The sequence below is a fragment of the Platalea leucorodia genome, assembly GCF_965183815.1.
Source record: "Platalea leucorodia genome assembly, chromosome: 16".
Taxonomy (NCBI): Eukaryota; Metazoa; Chordata; class Aves; order Pelecaniformes; family Threskiornithidae; genus Platalea; species Platalea leucorodia.
In genome coordinates, this window is record NC_138838.1 from 9,640,786 (window position 1) to 9,662,330 (window position 21,545).

Below are 21,545 nucleotides of genomic sequence, written 5' to 3' on the forward strand. Positions count from 1 at the left end.
AGAGGCTCTCGAATCTGTATCTTCTTTCCCTGCTCCTTTAGAAGATTTTGCTATCTGCCTCCAGTGATCTTGGTCTTTGCACAGGAGTGTCAGGCTGGCTACGATTCCCAGGGCAATCGGTGCCGCTGGGCTGGCTGCCCGCTGGCACGCGGTGTGATGAGGCTTCTGGGCACGTGATGTGTGCCAGGGTTGCAAGGGGTAACGAAGTTCAGTCTCCTGGTAGTGTTCATGTCTCAGCCCTCTGTTGTCACTGCTGCCCTTTTCGGGCACATCCCACCTCACGGATCCTGTCTTTCTCCTGCTCCCATACCTGTGCCTCACATCACGCTGCCCCGTGCCTGACCCTGTATGCAAGAAGGGTGGCCAGTGCTTGGAGTATTCTTAAATTTCCACTTAACACTTGCTTCAGTTCATGGATTTTCCAGAGGAAGTCAGGTTTTGGGGGTATTTTTTTTTTTATTTTGGTTTTATTAAAAAGAAAAAAACAAGGAAATTCCCCTCCAGCCTACAGAATGTAGCTATCAAGAGAAGTGGCTTCATTTCTCTTTCTTAAAGCATTGAGCACTCTGTCCTGCTCAAAATAATAAAACCAAAAAAGGCCAGCCTTCTTTATGTGATGGGTTTCAGTCTCTTGTATTGATAGTGCAGTGGGGTAGCTGTAGTGAAACACAGGCTCTGCTGAGACAGGCAGAAGGAAGAAAAAAATAAGCAGTGTGTGCCATTTAATTTCTGCAATGTTCTGATTCCCTCCTACCAGCCTGAAAATGCTAAACGTGATCCTTTGTCTGGCATATGGGGATTTGGAGAATTGTTGCTAATTAGTGCAGTTGTGCTATCTAGCTTAACTGGCTTAAATAATATATTAAGTGCTTTTATGATCTTCCACAACAAGCTGGAATGCAAAGAGGTGCATTTTATGCTGTTTATACTTTATGGCAGGCATAACTTACGTAACATTAATCTGCAGAAAAAAATTGGTTTTGATGATTTATTGCTTGTATAATCCACAGCCGGGGCTCTAGATAAGATCCTGTTGTGCTAGGTGCTATGCAGATGCAGGGCATGCATCTCTGTCTTAAGAAGGTGGAGTCTAATTGCAGGGAGGGAGGCGATGGGTGGCTACAGGGAATGGTGGGGCAGAACTATCGGACACCGCTGGTCAAAGCACTGCTGAGCTCGTGTAGGTCTGATGGCAAAAGCAAAAAGTGGGGGATCTGGAAGAGGGTCACAGGAACTCGTGATCGAACTTATTTAGGGGACACTCCCATTATTATAATTAAAATTTAAGATGAAATTAGGAATGGGTTACTAAGCATCATATCTAGAAGTGGGAGTATTCTAGGGTCTAGATTAGTGCTTATCCAGAAAAAGGCAGGCATTATGTCTGCTCAAGAATCTTTTTTTACCCCCCTTTTTTTATAGCAATAATTCTGTTACTCATCTGATTCCACCCAAATTCCAGTGTCTCTTGCCTCAAAATCTAAATTTTCTATTATCTGCTGTTGTACCTAAAGTTTAAACAAAATGTGAGAAGATCATGCTGTGAATGTCTTGTTGCTGGATCTAGTGTGATGAATAATTACGGAGCGGCTGAGCAATGCTAGCCAGAGGCTCAGAGAACCTGGTAGAGACACATGTTGCGGGGGGGCATAAACCACAAAGGAAACTAGTGATAATGATGAAAAGATGGGCACATTCTGACCTATAATTTGGTTTAGTTTGACATAGCTCTCTGTAAAATCACAAGGACTGTTAGAATATGCTAGTAATTAGCAGTATTTCACCTATTTGAAATTAAAGCATTGTGCAGGCTCTGCAGATTAGAAAAAAAAGTAGTTTTTTTGTCTGGTTTTGCTTGCTAGTAGCTTGAAAACAGGGAGGTGAGAGACTTGTGTCAAATCTTGAAGTATAATTTTGCAATTAAAAGACTAAGGAGAAACCGAAGGTCTTCAGATCACACTTTCCTAGCTGTGACATAAAATTAACAGCTATCTTCATTCTCATTCTGTTTCAATATTCCTGCAGAGGAGCAAGCAACAAGAACTCCCTAGGCTGGCTTCAGTGAAATGGAGGCACTGTTACTTAAACATAACAAGGTATGGGCTGGGAGAGGAGAGATTTTTGTTGGTATTAGCTAGCTAACGTTTGCACACCACTTTGGATGTTATAAAGTGATATATATCTAATGCTAAAAATTGAGAGATGCTCTCTGGGAGATAGGAAACACTGTTTAAAGGCATTTTCTGATTGGCTAAATGGAAAATTTCAAGGTCATACATGCACCGGCTTGCAGGGCTGCACAGCTGGTCCCTCATCACTAAAAACAGCAGAATCTCAACTAGAAGGCTGTTAGTTAACTGTGTGGGTAAAAATGGAAGGATAAATTGAAAGTGGAAGACACAGCCGGGAAGTGATAAGAGAAAGAGAAATGAGAGGAGAAACTTGCCCGTCATCGTGGCTTCCATGTGCTTTATAACAACTTCAAATTGCTCCCTTCCTTGAATGTACCAATTTTCTTTTTCAAGCTGCAACAATTTGGCAACCTCCAGCTACTCTGACCTTGTCTTCTATTGCTAAGAATCTGCTCAAGAGTCTACTCAATATTCCAGGCCTAATTTTTATTATATTAGCTGAAAGGAGCTGCTAGGCCAAAAGCTCTTCTAGGAGTAGCTGGGCTTCTAACCAAACAGAGAGTGAGTGCCAAAGGCTTTTATGGATCATTTAACAGTATGCTTTATATAATAAAAACACATGCAAATGCTTAATATAGTAGGCAAAATTTTGGTTAACTCCTAATGCTTTACCTTGCTGCATGGGTACAATCAATCCACAAAAATGGCAAGGCATAACGTTGAAGGAGCTATTTGTCCAGCAGCGATATGTCATGTTTGGTTTTGAGAGTCCGCTGTAACACATCACCAGCTGCGGCGTGTTCAGTTGAAATGACAACTAAACAATCTGGTCATCTGCATCCTGTTGTGGCTTCTTGCCGTATTTAGGGGGATGAGGTGTGATGTAGTGGTTTGAGCAGATGGCAAGCCATTGGACTTTTTTTGCTGCTTTGTTGCCTTGATCAGCTGTTCTTCATTGACCTGTTCTCCATTACCTGTTTCACACCATAAGATAGAGGTCTGTTATTTTAATGTCTCTTTTTTTTTAATCCCTGTCTGTAGGGTGTCTGGAGTGTTCTTAACTCAAACAGGGAAGTGTAACTTTTGGATCACGATCAGTGGTAGTGTCTGCGTATCAGCATAAAAATGCGTGTGTGTGCGTGCATACACATTTGTATGTGCAGTGGTCCAGAGTTCTTTTACTATCTGTGTTGTGAAAGCACTGAACTGAGACCTCAGTCTGTTGGCAAGGTCACGAAGGCTGGCAGCTTTCTCTATTCGGGGATGTCCTTTGTTTGTTCAGTGTTTGAATTGTGTGAAACCTTAATTAGCAAATAAGATGCTTTGGCCTTCCCTTCCAAGATCTGAAACGGAATTAAGGGAAGTGCAAGGATGTGCCAAATGACATGACAGTACTGGCTCCGTGGTTTTTCTTTTACTCCGCTGTCCTGCTGTTTTGAGATGTGCTTTCCATTGTATCAGCTGCTGGCAAAACGTTCATGAAGTTGTTACGTGTTTTATGCTTTGGTATTGCTTTTTCTATATACAACAATCAAACCGCTAAGATGTTGGAGACCCTGTGTGCAGCAGCTGTTGAGCTGAGAAGAAAGAAGCTTGCTCTTTGAAAGGGAAAGTTGCCCTGTTGTGCCACAGTGGTAAGCCAGTGCCTGCTGCGCACCGGGTTTGCTGTTGCACTCTGGGGGCGATGCAAGCATCCTCTTTCTACAAGGCAATTTGGACTTTTCTGAAACAGAGTAAACAGTAGTCACTTCTTGCAAAGCCACTCCTTTCATTTGATCTTCTGTTATTAATTATTTGCACTTCCTCTTGTTACAACGCTCTTTTTTGCTGCTGAGGATGGAACTGCAGAGAAATCCTTTACTTCCATTCCAACAACGCAGTGGTTTTCTGTCTACAAGAGAGTACAGAATTGCTTTTATCAAACATATTTCTTTTCCCATTGTTTCCTGGTGACAGATACTACTCTTAATCTACACAGAGACAACACTTTGAAATGGGAGATCTATGTTCCCATCAATTTTGGTTACGTTGATAAATCATAGCATGTCTCACTTTCTGAATGACATGCTTCTGGATCTAGGTTTGCTTTTTTTTTTTTGTCACAGTTTTTCTTTTTCAATGCTAGCGACAGCCTTTCCAAAGCTCATCTGTTCCTTTAGCATTCACTCCAGCAGGCTGATTAATTCTGTCACACTTTTCCCCATATACAGCACAATCAAACAGGTTGATAGAAAATCAGGAAGGATGTGGTATTTATAAAAGTTTCTAATGCATTACACATAGCTTGTGACTTTTGTTAGTTGTGGCACCTTGTTTCTTCTGGGTTGGAGGAACGTCAGCAAAGTCTGCCAGGAAAAAAAGGTTTTTTATTGTTCTTTGTGGGCCTCAAGTGTGATTGTGTCACCCTTCTACGCACGGGGAAGCTTTACTTAAGAGAACATCAAGAATGGAGGGTGCCTTATGGTGTTTTCTTCTGTGTGTTTCAAAGGCAGCTGCAGTAAAAGTAGGGGATCACTTACCCACAAATCTTAAAATAGCTAAGAACGTGTGTGACATACCTCATTTTCTTTGGTTGTGTAGATAACACTATTAATAACATGAGCTGAAATTACGTATTGAGTAGTAATATGAGCAGCAATTCTGAGTGGCTTTAAACCTGTCATGAACTCTCCGAACAAAAACATCCAGAGGGAAGTGGCTCAGCAAAAATATTAAGTCTCTTATAAAGGGGTGGCAAAATTAAACAGAGATTGCCCACAGCCCAAATAAGGCCTGTGGGATGCTTCCACTTCCCTCGCTGTCTTATCCTGTAGAGGACTGGGAACTGCTGTCCAAACCCCTCTTCCCATGTCTGCTGCAACCTGAAATACATGGTTTTTGCTGCCTGTGGGTGTGCGTAGCAGGTCTCCCGTCACTATTGCCTGCGTAGCAGTAGCCGTCGCCTCCATGCTGTACTGTCACTAAACTCAGCCCTTTGGGGCAGAGGGACACCCATTCTCTCCTGCCTCCCCACCCTGCTTATGTGGTAGTGACTCATTAGGAAAGAGGAAGGTATGAAGTGCCTGCTGCTGCTGGGAAGCAGCAGGGGACAATTGCCAGCCCAGGCGTAAAGGGCCTGGCTGTTATGGCAGAGGCAGCAGTGTCCGGGTGGCTGGGGAAGGGCAACTGCTTGAACAAGTGCTGGGAATGGGGATCCATACGGCAGGTGTAGAAAGAGAAGTGCCCTCCTACTGAAAATCAGGGGGAAAAGTCCAAATCTTCTCGCTCTGAGAAGCCCCCTGGCTACACCATGCCGCAACCCTGGTGAGCACCGTGTTCATTAACACATCCCTTCAACAAGGGGGGTGATCGCTGGGTTTGCAGAAATCCTGGCTGAGTATTTGTGGTTAAAAAATAAACACAACATTTATTAAGAATAGGGTGGGGCTTCCTGAGAAAAGAAAATGAAGTCTTAATGTAATCTTCTATCTGCTACTGCTAGTTACAGTGAGCTTATTAAAACTGAGTTCTATAAGTATTACATTTATTTTCTTCTCCTTTTTTTTTTTTTTTTTTTATTCAGCTTTGACCATAAAAGCCATGGCCATTTCCCCTGCAATATTCTGCTACAAAGTTCATGCTGGCAATAGGGTGGGAGTACAGCTTACATGATAACAGTGTGACATAGGAGAGTCCTGGTAAGAATCTGTTCGTTTTCTTTCCCCCCACCCCCCAGTTCATATAAATCTGTAGCAAATGTCACCCTCTGACTACTATTCTAAACCACTTGTTTCCTAGAAAATGTGGGATGTGATAAAAGTTGCAATTTGCATATGTAGTTCTTTGAGGAAGCCTTTTGTATTTTCCCCTCTCCCTCTGATAACATCAGAATTAGATTGGCAGATAATGATTCGAGGTATTTCTCTCATTCATCAGTTCCTTATAATTAGAAAGATATGAAACCATTTAGCTATGAACACTGCAGGCCTACGGTGAACAAATACTCTTACTGCGCCTTGATATCTCTCCCACCTTCTGCTCTTTTCAAATATTTGAGATGTGCTCTGCTGCACTCCATTCAGGACTGTCTGTGAAGCAGCAAGGGGTAAAAGTTGTCTCATGTTTGTACAGTGTGTCTCGAATCCTCACTGGTGGCAATAAACACAAATTACAGATGATAATCAGCTCTTACAGTCCTTTACCAAGTTTCCTTCCAGACTGAGAGGTGAAGATCGTTCTGTTAGCTGTGTCTGTGTTGGAGATTTGGGATCTACATTTCAAAAGCACATAAATGTCTTAAAAAAATAAATCCTAGTGCAGTGAATAGGACTTGTCTGACCAGAATCCATTAAACACAATTACAAATTCTACTCTTGCATTTCTGCCCTGTGACCACTTGAGAAAATGAAGTTTTCTACATGCTTCTAGTGTGGGACTGTGGTTTTGTTCAGGTTTAGGTTTTTTTTCTTAAAAACAAAAACAAACAAACAAAAATATATCAAGTTTAAATGCCTGGGATGGACTTGCCCTCCCTGCCTCCAGTTGCTTGGAGCAGATCAGGACAGACAAGGAATGGTTTCTTAAATAGAGGACATACTGAAATGCTGACCTTTGACATGTAAAAATTTAAGCCCTAAATGATTGTTTGAGCATTCACATGCTCACCTATTTTCCTAGTCACAAATTTGATTTTGATGACCAGAGGTTCGCTTGCTGGAGTAACAAAAACCTAGAAGACTCCCTTACCGGGTTCCTAATATCCAAATTCCTAAAGATGACCCATAGCATGCTTTAGCAGAATTCTGCTTTTTGTAAATAATCCATAAAAATAATACAAAGCTACTTAAAAAAAATTACAACTAAGTAATAATTATAGGGAAATATTAATGAGATATGGAGAGTCAGAGAATCTTTGGTGGTACGGGCTATTAATCTGTGGAAGTAGAAAATCTGAGATCCCTTCTGCTCCATTTGACCTAGGCCTTTGACATGAGTTTTCCTATTAATCTCTCAATTCCTTGTCCCCTCATGCTATTTTGTGGGGTTTTTTGTCTGGTGTTTCTACACAACACTTCTGGCAGTTTTGGCTTTAGTTTTAGCTCTCTGGATGCTTTTTCATCTTTGGGCTGAAAACTTCCTGACCTTGGATTAAGTACAAATACTAAAGAATAGCCTAATGTTTTGTATTTTTTTTATATCATCCTCAACATAAAGATTGCAACTATTCAGGAGAATAGAGTGCAGCATTTACATAGAATAGCATAATACATTTACATATTTCGAAGTAGTTTGCAAAAATCAACTGATCCTTAAAAAAATTAATAGTATTCCGGGATGGGGGGGGGGACAGCTACTGGGGAGAGAGAGGCAGAGATTTAGAGGCAAAAAAATAGAGCAGGGCCTAGAACTTGCATTTTTAGTTCCTGTTTTTAGTGAATTTTAAATCAGAAAATCCTAGGGACTCATCCCGCTCTTCTCAGAATTGTTTTTGATTCACTGCAGCAGTTCCACAATTACTTGGCTTATCTCTTTTGAGTTCAGGCTTCTTCAATGCGACCTGAAACACCTTCTCCTTAGCAGATGTCCACTTCAGCCTCGGCTGAAGTCTGTGTGACTTTTTTTCCTGGTAGCCTTGTGGACTGCAGCCACCCTCCTGGGGACCGACAGCTGCTCTGCCAAGAAGGCAACGGTGCTGCAAGCCTTCTGCAGCTTCTGTGCAGCAGTCAATGTCTGTTTTTCCACAGATACTTGACAATGATGCAAAGACACTTAAAGATACTTGCTAAGTGCTTATGAATTAATTTGTGATTAGCGGCTAATTAAATAAATCACAGCAATCAAAAGGACACGTGGCCAGTTACAGTTAGGTTTGCATATATAGACTTTTCCACCAGAAGAGAGGAGCTCAATTCATCTAATACAAGTCTAAATTCACTGTATCTTAATTTGATTTACCTTTGACATTACATTTAAATAGTAGCAACATCTAGAATCTTGCTCTCCCCAATAAGGCTTCATTAAAAACTTACTGCCAGATCTAATCCATGGTTAGCATACAAAGTCTTATCTCTAGGTTCCTGCTTCAATGCCTTTGAGAACATGCTTAATTTAATCTGAACAAAGACACTGCCATTGTAAGCCTCCAGTCTGATTTTCCAATCTAGAATATCTCTTTGTTATTAAATTTGGTGCAAGCCATGGTGCATACAATGGATCAAGTAAATTATTTTAAAGCACTCTTCAAACAAAATTCTACTGCTTGTTAGACATCATTTGTATCTGTGGGACATAAGAGATGTCACTTTAGTTTGGATTTTTTTAAAATGTCATACAAAAATGCAGTATAAGTCTAAACAACTTAGCTAGCTGTGAAAAGCAGCGAGCTTTAATGTAATACATATTTTTAACCGCTTTCGGTAGGAGCATTTTTTTTAAAATATGAGTTGTTAACCATCATCATTAACCATCATTCCAATCCATTTTCCTTCCTCTTAGAGGAAGGACCTCCTCACTAGAGGTTTCTGCTTCCTCATTTGCATCAAATACCAAGTCAGCTGTTTGTGCCTATACTTTAAGGTGGGATGGTGGCAGGATCTGACTTGTAATTATAATTTTAGACATTCTTTTTTTTAATGATTTAGCAAGTAAACCACTTGTCCTTAAAAACCCTATACTGCCTAATAATCTCTGCTGCCTGAGAACAAGGTTTGTTTATGCTACAAGTCCTGGTTCTGTCAAGACACAACAGATAAAAACAGAATAGTTTTGCAAAGTGCTGGTGAGGTCTCTGCTGAAAATGGAATAAAAGTCTGGTTATCCGTACTGGAAAGGTGATCTGAAACTGGCATAGAGGGAGTCTGCTAAGAGTTGGCGGAATGATGTACTTCTTGAGAGAGGGGCAACTAGAAGAGCTTAATCCGTTGAGTTTTTTTGAAAGCTGAAAAGAGATAAATCGGTTTCTGTAAATATACAGAAGGGGATGTTGGTAATTCATCCATGTTGCAACATGGAATTGAGTAGATGCAGCACGGCAGTTATAAACTGTATTGGCTGCAATTGCATCAGATGGGAGTCGTTGCCCCGGCAGGTTTCTTCGCTCCTATATGTCTAGATGAAACAGGCCTGGGTGTGTACTGTCAGCTCTGTGGTGTGCCGCCTTACTTGGGGTTTTGTTGTTGCTATTTAATAATATAAATTACTGAAAGTAAGAGACTTAAGGGAGGTGAGGCAAGGATGAATAGTCATGGAGAAATCGGTGTGAAAACTAGAAGAAATTGGTGTGAAGCTGTCTTACGCCATTGTACTTGCTTCCTGCTCTTAACTGCTTTCTGTAACTGCTCTGCCAGTTTGGGTCTGGCTGTATCCCAGTGCAGCTTGTTCCAAGCAAAAGGGGACTCTCCATGTATCGTTATCTTTGTAATTCAGATGAGCAACCAAAACATTACAAGATTATTACTGGACGTAAGGTCACAGAGGAATACCACAGCGAAGTCAGGAATTAAACCGTGTCTCCTCAGCTGCGAGTTAATACTTTAAAGAAGTGATCCGCTGCAAACAGCATGGCACAAGGAATGCCATCGTTAGGGGTTCGAATACTTCATTTAATCACAAGATAAACTGACTTCTCCAGCTGTTTCTAATATTGCCAACTTATGCTTTTGATTGACATGTTGCCATGTTTGTTGAATTCATTCTCTCAAATATTTGAAAGTTTATATTGTATCTAAATTGAAAGCTGCTTGGGTGAGGCACTATATTGAGAAGAGGTATGTAAAGGTAACATAAGAATAAGAGGATATAAGGGAGCTTATATCCTCTTTAAAAGGTAAGCGTGTAACAAGTGACTGGTGGGTGAACTATGTTCCAAACAATTTCCTTTACATTTTTATAAAGCACTTAAGCCTCCCTCCTACCCCCACAGTCTATATTCCAGAGAGCCAAAAGGTCCTCTGTGGAAGGTTTTATGCTTGAGTGTAATAATTGTATTCTTTGTCACAAATCTAAGATAATAAACAATTCAGATGATGGCAGAAAAAAAATGTAAGGAGGCTTTATGAAGCTTAATTAATTTGTAGTGTCTTTGCATCCGAGTAGTGTTACATGAGGAGAAATTTGGCCTTCAAGCTACCTTCTCTGTAAGCAGCATTCCTGGCTTTGCATATCAGATATGAAATTTGTTTGGAATGTTTGCTATAAAAATACCTATGCGTTAACTTACATCAGCAAGAAAGTAACTTCGGCTTGACCTTTCTTCAGCTCTGATGTGGTAAAATCATTCCGTACGGAAACTGTAACTTAGGGAATGGCTTGCAACTGGTGTTTTCACAGGCTTTGTTTCTGTGCAGGAACAATCCTTGGAATGAGCTACCCTTGGAAATCAATGTTTTCTTTCAAACTCCTTATTTTCTGCTCGGGAGTGACCCAGGGTATGTTACCAGGCTTAATGTTGTAACAAAGCCATTTGGGAAATCCTCCCATTCTGTGTAAGTATTGGACTGAATACTAAAAGCAAACATGCTGAAGAACAGCAAAGGACAGAGGTATTTTTGATCCTTTTACAATTCAGTCCGTGTTTCTGTTTCAGGCGCTGAAAGGCCATTTTAATGGAACAGGAACTTCCTCCCGTCACCCCATGCTTGCAGTACTTCTCCCTAGAGGACTTTCTGAGGAGAGCTGCGGTGCCCTCTGAGGTATGGGGGGGGGGGGCTGAAGGGCCGAGGCACAGGGTGCAGACCCAGGGCCACGACCCTCGCACTGCCGTAGGGGCCCCGTTGCACTGCGGCCTTGCGCCTCGCCCTTCGTGCGTGTGTGCGCACCTGCGGAAAGCGTTGACAATTTCCCAAGTGCCAAATTTCGAAGCGTGTGTGCGGAGGGCGAGCTCTTCCTCATAAGCCCTTCCCCACTGTACCCTGCGCGGCGCGGCTGGGCGCCTAACGGCTCCGAGACAGGCCCCGAGAGGCCGGCCCCGCTGCACATGCCCAGCCGGCCTCGCCCCTCGCCTATCCCAAGGGACGGGCCCCCGGTTCGCCCGGGTCGGGGCCGCTCCCGCCGGCCGCCCTCATCCCCGGCGACGGCTGAGAGAAAGCGGGAGCCGCGCGCCGGCGCCTTTGGCGGGCAGCGAGGGGGAGGCGGGTGCTGCCGCGTCACGTGACGCGGGGCGCTCCCCTGTGGCGGGAGGGGAGCGAGAGCGGCGCGCGCGCGCTGTCCGTTAGGAGGCGCCACGGCGTGAGGGCGGACGGTAACAGCCCTCCCCGTCACGTGACGCGGTGCGGCGGGCGGGCTCCTTCACGTAACCCGCCATGGAGGCGGCGGCGGGGAGGGCGCGCGGCCGCCTCCTCCCCCCGGCCGCCCCGGCCCGCCCCGCCCCCCCCCGCCCGCGCCCTGTGCTCCGGAGTCGTTAGCGGCGCAGCCCGGGCTCCGCGGCGCCGAGCCGGCCGGCGGGGGAGGCCATGGACTGAGGGGCACCATGGGCGCCAAGGAGTCCCGCATCGGCTTCCTCAGCTACGATGAGGCCCTGCGAAGGGGTGAGGGCGGAGGGGGGGGGGGGTTGCGGAGCGAGCGGCGGGGGGGCGGGGAGGGGGCGCGGCGGGCCTGCGGGGCGGGGGGGGGGGGGGCGGCGGGAGGGGGCCCCGCTCTGCCCCTGTCAGCGGGCGGCGCGGCCGGGCGGCGTCTGGTGGCTCCTCGCACCACCATGACAGACCCCGGCGCGGAGGCACTTGCGCCGTTCCTCTCCCTCAGGCTCCTTCCCCGCCCCCTTCCTCCCCCCCTTCCTCCCCCCCCCCCCCTTTATTTATTTATCTCCCCTATCTTAATAATGGGGCCTGGGCAGCGGCCGCGGGGAGGATCTCCTCTCCTCGCCGCCTCCGCGCCTCGGCAGCGGCCGCCGGTGCCGTCCCGCCGGTCCGCCGGCAGCCGGGCGGGGAGCAGAGGCAGCCGGCGGGCGCTGATGCCGCCAGACCCTCCCGCTGTCTCCCAGCCCTCGGCCTCGCTTTTTGCCCGTCGCTTGCCGGCTCTCCTGGCTGCCCTGGAAAAAGGCATGGGGAAATGCTGCCATCCCGATGTGACAGGACTTGCCGTGCCGCTCCTCTCACCGCGCCGCCTGTCAGCTCTCGGCTGTCTCATACCGACTGGCTCCTCATGTTTACTTGCTGCTGTCCCTGCTAGGGAGCACGCAGCTGCATCTCTAGGCTGAAAGATGGATGTAGCTTTTATGGTTTATTATATATGTTGCTGTCTTAGTCCGTTTCTAGATTCCTCCTGGAGAATTTAAAGAGGAAGGGAAAACATAAACAAGCTCAATGCCGAATACTCGCAGCCGCAGGGTTCCAAGGCGACAGGCAAGCTACACCCTGTCAGCTATCTTGCTCTAGAACTGATATCCAAGTCCAAGGACAAAGAGGGACAGTAATTTTCAATGGTAAAGGGTTTGCAGAGAGGATAGTTTTTGATAATTGTTAGTCTGTTGTGGATTCATGTGATGTAGTACAGACAGTTAAAGCAGTTCACCTGTTTGATATTTAAAGCATTGATAAAATTCATAAGCTCAAACCAATACATGGCTGCCCTTTTTATTTCTGCTTACATCTGAGAAGCATGTAACAATTGATCACAGAAAGCTGGGAGGAAACATTGAGCGTTAATTGAAGGAGAAACAGCAAATTAGTGTGAAATGGGATTTTTATTAAATATTTTAATTTTTTTTTATGGTGGAGCCTCTGAGGGATGCCATGTCAAATAGGAAATGGAGCAACATACTGTTAAGCAGAAGAAACAAATATGTGATTCAAACTCACTTTCGTTACAGATTTTAAACGTAACAGCCTTGAAGAATTTCACTTCTAGTGAAAGTATAAGAAGTCTTTAAAAGCATTGGTGTATGTATTTTTAGAGGAGCTGGAGTCATAAATGTAGCTTGGTAGAGGTGTGAAGTTGAATATAACAGGAAGTGTTTGAAATAAGCTCTTTGGTGGAAAATACATTCATTTGGTCAAGATGTATGTTCCAAAGTTCATAAATAAGAGAAACCAAATGTTTTGAATTTTAAAGTTAGATTTAAACTCATATACTGCTTCAAAATCAAGGAAGTTGATATGGATGTTTCATCATTAAAAGTTTACTTGACGTAAAAATAAGATTTTTTTTTTTTTTTTAAGTTATTTAAAATTACTTCTGCACAGTGAATGTAATATTTTTCTTTGATGTTTTTCTATCTGTATGAGGCATTTAATACTGTTTTTCTGTAGGGGAACAGAAAGGTTGTTTTAGGCTCTCTAATATAAATCGATGTTTTGCTAAATAACTATGTTGTTTACTTAACCAGTGAATCATTGTATGTATAAAACAGGCTGGTTATCAAAATGTTATTTGTTAGGCCATTCTTACTTGCACAAAACCATGCTGGTACTTGTGACATTTCTGTGGACACCAGCACCAAACAGCTATAATGGATAAACATAAACATCAAAAAAAGAAAGCCAAATATATTTATGTCCGATTAGATCTTTCTTCTCCAACATTGTGTCCTGATCATTAAATGCCGAGAAAGGCATTTAACATATTAGGTGATATTGTATAAATTCTTCAACTGTGAATTCTTCATAGGTAATCAATAGCGGTTAACTATACTTGTAGAAGTAGTAATCATTCCAAATGTTGTGATCATATTTTTGAGACGCTAATTTTAATTTCAGTTGTTCAGAATATCTGGAAAAATGCAATGAGGGCTGCTGGTTCTGCAAGCTTCGGAAAATAAGGCTGACTTTTAAGTTGTGAATGGCCGCAATTTTATTTATTGCAATTCCATTTTGGGAGTAACCAAAGGTTGTGAAGGTGAGGAGAGTTTTTGTGGTTAAACACTCACAATATAAATAACTGTAGCTAAACTGTAACTTCTATTCGAGGAGATGAAAATGTGAGAGCAGTCTAGTGTTAATGGCCTTTTTCACCCTTGAGCATGAGATAGTACTGCAATTTCTTACCCCCCCCCCCCCCCCCCGCTTGTTGGCACAGACAGCTGACTGTGCTGTGGATGACGTGGCCATGTGGCATGATGAAGTTGTCTTGTGTCCACCGGTGCAGGTCACACTGAGTCTTGTTAGTCACCCTTCTTCCCTCATGGCCTGTAAAATCTGTGTCCCGTTGTGTAGTTTGGGAGTGAAAAGTAAGGGATTCTATTTTAGACAACTCTTCTCTTGTTATGAATATTGCCAAATTATGGTCATCTTATTTATAGTAGCCAGAGGCACTACGTTGCCTGTTGCAGTGGAAGAGGTATGGGCTCTGAACTTGCGGTGAGGGCTCTTCCTGACCCCGTAGACCTCCTTCTGAGGATGACTTCTTTGTAATGAGGTGAAATTCATGGACAGGTCATTACAGGTGAAGTAAAAGGAGTGCTTCATTCCAAACTTTGCATAAGATTATTGGTTATTTTATCAAAGTAAGTTTGTGATGGCATAAACTGGTAATGTGGCTCTTGGGTTTGTTGCTTTTTTTTTTTCCTTAACGCTAAGCTCCAACAGCAATTTTCTTCCTAGGGCAGTGCCGGAAGTATCCCTTTTGTTGGTATCCCTTTTTGGTTTGGTGCCTTTTCCAATGCGTGCCTCTGATTTCTGACTCCTTTACTACCATTCTGTTTGTCAGGCTGGCTGGCTGCTCGCTCTTTCTGAGAATTGCCCAGTGTTAGGCCTTGCCTTATGCCAAGGAGGTAGCACTCTAAACTCTGCCTTATCTTTTACTTGTTCTGCTGGCAGCCTTGACACCCGATTCCTTAAAGGGCTGTCTTTGGGCCAGTAAAACTTTCTAAAAGGAAGAACTTTCTATTACTATTGTATTAGCTCCAGCATGGCAGCTCCTGCACTATGCTGTGTTATATATAGGGTATTTTAATAAGGATTCCCCAGGAAAGAGATGGCTATGTGGTATTGATGGCCAATTTATTTCAGATCCCTAAGGACTGTATTTTCCAGTGTCTGTTAATGTGTTCTGCTTAAGTAACTTTCAGAATATAATCGTAGACTGACCATAAATTTATGAAGGTACTTGAAAATTATGAGATTATAGAATCTATAGTCAAAGTTTCTGTGAATGCTACTTAGAGCAGGTCTTACTAGCTCAGGCCATTTTCAGCTTATGTATGCTAAATATTCAGTCAGGTAACCACTTAAACAAAATAAATGTTAGTGAATAATCACGGATCTGTTAAATTTGTGCCAGAGAAGAAGGTGGGGTTTTCTTTCTGCTTAAAGTAAAGTAAAATTTTTGTTCCATGTATGCTGGGTTGGCAGAAGGGGGAATTGCCACAACGTCAGTGTGGTCAGTGAGTATACTGTTTGGAGAAATGAGTGGCTGCTGATAGATCCGTTTCATTGTGTTCTGTTTGTGCACAATGATCTCTGAGAAAAAGAGCAAAAAGAAAGAACAAAAACAGTGCTGTCTTTCAAAAATGTGCATGCAATTAAAACGCCAGCTAATATTGAGGCAAAACTTGCAGGTGTATCAATTTCACAGGATTTGCCTCTGGAGCGGTCATGAAATAGTAGTTTTTGAAGACAATTTTCTTTCCTGCTTGTGTATCTCAAAGATGCTACTAACTGGAGAACAAGCAGCCCGTCAAAGCAATTGAAAACCCGCTTTAATCCACAAACAGGTTAGTTAGTATGCTTTCCAATAATGACTAATGTTATGCGATGGGCAGAGGATAAATCTTGCTAATGACCTTTTGTCTTGATTGAATTTGAAAAATAGCTACATTTGTTTTATTTAAATCAAGGCATATATGTCTGGTGTCTGATCATTCATTAACATCCTCAAGCGTACAGATGTAGTAAATCTGACAAACGGATGATGGAAAACTTGTGCAAATATGTAATCATCTATTTGAGGTTGTCTTGATCTCAACCTGGTGACAAAATCCATGGACTCAGCCCTTGAGCCTATAGAAGACTACTTTGTATTACTCCAGACTGTGAAATTAACTTTTTAAGTTTTAGGAGTTTTACTTTTTAAGTAAAAGTTTTACTTTTTAACGTTTTTAGGAGAAATGATCAGGGAACCATTTTAGTGGTTTCTTCTTTCTACATCCCACAAAAGCAACTATTCTAGTTTCTTTTCTCTCATATCTGAAAAACAGTGCTCGAACACCGTAGGTAGGTGAATGTTCTTCAGGATATGTCGTTTTCTAGGGGTATAAACCTGTGTCCTTCTGTTTAAGGAGCTTTGAGTTTTCAGAGGCATGTGATGAAAATGCCTAGATCTCTCTCAGCCCCCTATCTTTTTTTTTTTTTTTTTTTAGCTATCAGAATGAATAGGATCCACTGTTGAGACAGTCTAGATTATACAGCGAGACTTGTTATGTCAGCCAGTATTTGATGGCTTTAGGGCTCTGTCATATGATTAAAGCAGGTATGAACGCATAGCTTCACACTTCCTGTTTATAAATCTGTAGAGCTGCAAGTAGCCTCTCAAATTCACAGAGCGGTAATTATTTCACAACTTTGGCATTCAGTTCTGATGCTTGTTTTGGGAGGATACCTCAGTAGTCTCTGCTGAACATGTACTACAGTGCACAAGTGACTTGGGGAATTCTACTTAAACTTCCACGAACTGATGAGAAGAGGCTACTGTTAGAAAATAGTTATTTATCTGTAATTCTTCATCTGCTAAGTTGCAGCGACTGCTTTCTCGTCTTTTACTTCAGGGTCCAAGTTTAGAGAAGTGTACTCAGTGGTTTTCAACCTCTTCTTACTTATGACTGCCCAAGTTATTTCCTATTGGAAATGAGGAACATTTGTATAGTGAACTTAAGTCATCTAACAGTTAGTTTCCTTTCCTGAGATGCCTTTTGTGGTCGTTAGAAGTTCTTTATGAAATACCAGTTGAAAACTTACAAATTAGAGGAAAACGTTGCCTTCTGCTTAGGCTTCTGTGAGTGCTGTGGTTCTGAGGGACCTGATCACATACCTTTTAGTAGGTTTTTAGTAATTCTTAGGTGGTTCCCAAGTCCAGCTGTACCAAGCATGGCAGTAACTTGGGGAGTAAGTGCTCAGATGTTGGATGTGCACACAGTGATTTAAGTCTGATAAAAGAGGATGTAAGACTGTAGGGATTTCATAAACAAGAAATGGTTGAACATCTTAAAGCAAAAAGCCCTCAAAACCTTGAAATACGATTCGGTAAATGTTGGGAGTCCTCTGGTTTCTCACTTCAACAGGTGAATCGTGTCTCTAAATAACAGCAGTCTCATAATATTAGATGCATTTTTGTCCTGTCAGCACGTTACTAGAGATTCAAGTCAAAGCGGTCAGGAAAGCTGCCAAATGAGCGTAAATAGATAATATCATTCCAGCCATGGTGGCTGGAAGTTAAAGGGTAAGCTGAACAAATCTTCATTTTGAGTGTTAAACATCTTGATATAAGCTAAAAGTACAGTATCAGGCTATGATAGATGTAATATATTTTTTTATGTTGATGTAGACTAAAATTCAGTACTCAAAACGTTTATTTGTTTTATAGATTATATGCCTATATATCTCATAGCTCATGTAACTGTTGCTTGTTCTGCTTTATTTCTTGTATTTTAATCAATGAAATCAGTTATTTTCATGGTCACCTCTTTCTAATCAGTTTCTAGTTTTTGCTCCTGTAAAAGCAGGCTTTTTTTTTTTTTTTTTAATATATATGCCCAGAGAAAGTTGTTGAACTTTCATCCTTAGAGGTTTTCAAGACCTGCCTGGGCAAAGCCCTCTGCAATCTGGTCTGAGTTCAGTATTGACCCAGTTTCAAGCACAAGGTTGAACTAGTTGACCTCCTGAGATACTTTCCAAGCTGGTAGATTCTATGAAATATTTGTGTTCATCTTGAATTTTGTAAAGCCTTGTTTTTATAAAAACTGTAACATCAGGGTCCTAAATCTACCTGACAGTGTCCTACAGAGAAAATAAAATAAGACAAAAATAGAAACTAGGAAGCTTTCAAAATGATATGAAGCATCTCTAATGAAATGTGAAAGGGAAAAAAAACAAGGGGGGCTACTCGAGTCCTGTTGTACTTGACCTGTAACAGTATCAGGCTTTCTGGCTGCTGGCATTGTGGGAGAAATGAGTAAAACAACCCTTACCCCCTTTCTTTTGCTCAAAGGGAAGCCAGCTTACTGTCTCATTTCATAAAATAAGTAAGGCATTCACTTCTTTAGTACTCAAAAAATGAAATGGCATTCAAAAAATGGGGTTGTGAAGGGATGACAAGCTTTGTGAGAATAAAAAAGAACATAGCATTAGCAAGTTATGTGATTAGGTGAGGCATGATATGTCTATTTAATTCTATAAATTAAGATTATTGTACAGCTGCTGCTCTGTGATAGGACTGATCATGATTTTTCTGTATTTAAAAAAACCAGATGTTACTAATGTCTGTCATTTTAAAAATGCCAGAATATCTTCTGAAAATTGAGTATATTTTTGGTTATGTTGTAAATTTGTACATTCATTCTAAAAAATTTGGTATATGGGGAGTGCCAGGTAGGTCTAATGAGTTGCATGTCCTTGAGCTGTTATCATGGCATCTGTATGACTTAGTGACTAATTATTTTTAGAATAATCCTGCTGTTTTTTGGTCCAAGAAGATATTCAAAATACAGTGAGCATACAGAAAAGAAATGGAGGAGGGGTAGAACAAGTGTTGCATTTTCAAATATCAGAATTCTTTCTGTCCACTAAGTTATTTCAAGGACTGTTGTAAACCAGACCTACCCAGCTGGGTTTTTTTCGGGCCTCCTGGGTTATTTAACCGTAGTCTGTTAATTGTAAAGATTTGCTCAGTGTGGGGCTTTGCATCTACTTGGGTCCCTATTGGGCCAAGTCGGTGCCGTGTTCCTCCTTGGGTTGGGAGCTGCAATGTTGTTTTACTGCTGCTGACTGAGGGACTGGGAATGCACCAAGAAATGTCTGGTGTCTCACCGTGGAACCTTACAGAGTGAGGTACTTACAGACACCTATGACGTGGTGTTCTTAATGAGTAGAAGCAGCGTGAGAGTTTTTTCTGCCTGTCCTTGACTGATAAGTCTTTGCCTTTGCAATCAGCGTCGTGTTTGTTATCCACTTTGTTACTGCATCCTAGGTGCCTAGCAGTACTAAACTGTTTGGTGGGAACTTACAGAATTACTTTGAATAACATGTGGGACTTGGTGTTCCGTGGAGGCTACTCAGCAGCACGCAGCGTTTGGTTTGGACTGCCCAGCCTCTCTTCAGGTGAGCTCCAGCTGGGTGCTGACTGCTCGCTGGGTTCTACAAGGAACATCCAATGAGGTGGAAAGTGTACTGAAGGTATATGTGCAGGTCTCCAAGTTCTGCATATGTGTTTTCAGAACTGCATTTTACAATATAGTCTTTGATATTGTTCATAATAAAACTGATGATTTCCTAGTTTAAGTTTCTGTATAGGAAAGAAAATTCTGGAGGTTAATTCTAAGTAAGACTTTCAATTTTTAAGTATTTTAAAAACCAGTTATTTCTTAATTTGTTATATTGCTCGAAGCAGTTGCTTTTTCTTTAAGTTATACTTAGTCTGAATTACTGTCAATGTCCATGTGATATTTGCAGTATTGAAGAACTACCAAAAGCATCTTTAACATTTAATTTTCATATGAAAAGGTCATTTACATAATGAGACAATGAAGCCTTTGGGCAAAAATGAATGTAGAAGGAAAATCCATTAATGTAGATTCTGCCTAAGAGTTTGAAAGGGTCTAATTCACAAAACTTTGAATACTATATTATTGCTAGCACTTACTGGAATAAAAATACCCTGCTTGCCTAAAGAGTGGCAAAATGCTAATGTACATTCTCTTTTGTGATTTCTTCAGGGACATCTTACTTTTGTTAGTGATGACTGTGTCTGTATAGCTTTAGTGCTTTCAGCTTAGCTGTGTAATAATACTTAGCATTTCTTTTTTTACGTAATGAATTTTAACACCTCTGAGAAGTGGGCTTGTGTTTACAATTGAGCAGGGTTGGCGTAGTCCTTAGAGGTGGGGACATGGTTGGAAAGAATGCATCTCTCTTAACTGCAGTTTTATTAAACTGGTGTAAAAGCTCTTCTGGGTTTCTGATTCTTAGTGGGTATAAGCTGGGTTCAGATCTTGGTTTGAAACAAAATGCGTCTGCATATAGTTTTTGTAGTAGTTCACCAAATCTGTTTAAAAAACGATGCAAGTTGTAATCAATCACAGTATTTTTCTGTGTAGACCATTGTCATTCATCATAATGACAATAAAAAAATTCCTTCATTATGTTAGTGTAGTACTGACATGCGACTGAGTTCTAGGAGAGAGAGATGTGTGTTTCTTGGTTAAGTAATCTAGTAGTTTAACAAAATTACTTTTAAAAATATGCTAACATTTGCAGCAAGGCCTTTATTTGGTTTTGAGGCAAAATAGGATATGCTTGAGAAAGGTTTGGACAAATGATAGTCACGGCAGTTTGTAATGACCAGGGTTTATTTCCCATTGTATACATTACTTAATGTAAAAATGGCAAAAGCGTTGGAATTGTTGCTTACCTGAATCATTACCTCCGCTAAAGTGATTAGCCATCACAGGTAGAGTGACTTGGCGTATCGAGTGACATGCCATGATCTCCAAGGTGTTCAAATCCTCCTCTCCCTTCTCCTTTTAGCCTATCACAACACATAACAAGCCTCTCCTATCACATGGAAATGTGCTGGTGAGGCTAACAACTCATTGTGCTTACTGTGTGGTGTATTTGGGACAAAATCACGATCTCTTTTCTGGAATGGTATTCACAGGCTGCATAGGTTGATGTGTTCACCAATGCGTTAAGGCGGAATGCACTGCAAACCATCCGGTTTCTGGGACAAGGATGCCATTGCAACTAACAGGACAGTCCCTTACTCATAATGGGTAACTTTGGACAAACTGAGATGGGCAGAAATATCATCTGTCTTTACACATTGCCATACGCTTCAATTTTGACTTTTAGAATGGTTTTGAACAGTCACTGAGACATTCTGTACCTTAAAAAGGGATTTGACTTCTCTTCTGGTCAGGTTCTCTGCAGGTGTGTGTCATGAGCTGCAGAGAAAGGCAGTGTAGAACTGGTCTGGAGCGAGGCAGCCAAGTCAGTCATCAGAGTGCCATGCATGCTTCTAACCATCAACTACAAAGGGAAAACAAAGCTATACTTTCCAGTGTCTTGTATAACATTTATTTGGATGATTTTTTTTTTTTAATGTCCAAATCCTTTGAAGCTGTTTCGCTTAGTTTAGAGTCTGAATTGGACCCAGAAGTTATGAGAGTCAGTGTCACCAGGGCAAAATAAGAGATAATTGCATTCTGCACAAAAATGTATTCTTTGTTCTTTAAAAATAAAACCTATTACAAGCCCTTTTGAATTCTTCCTTACAAGTTGTGGTTTTTATTTA

General features: G+C 41.8%; 1 protein-coding gene across 11 annotated transcripts in view; it reads left to right on the forward strand.

The window, feature by feature from the left end:
- USP32 (ubiquitin specific peptidase 32) overlaps positions 1-21,545 on the forward strand; it is a gene marked incomplete at its 5' end in the record, with an annotated part of 116,948 nt that overhangs the window by 23,281 nt on the left and 72,122 nt on the right. For 2 of the 11 annotated variants that reach the window (XM_082328399.1, XM_082328400.1), the window contains one exon: positions 11,493-11,635. The exons of 5 other annotated variants lie outside the window; for them this stretch is intronic. In XM_082328399.1, the coding sequence (XP_082184525.1) occupies positions 11,578-11,635 (58 nt within the window). Of the gene's footprint in view, positions 1-5,754; positions 5,810-10,545; positions 10,595-10,695; positions 10,802-11,492; positions 11,636-19,232; positions 19,355-21,545 lie in introns of those variants that run through there. 4 more of the 11 variants (XM_082328404.1, XM_082328395.1, XM_082328396.1 and 1 more) reach the window with 4 other exon arrangements.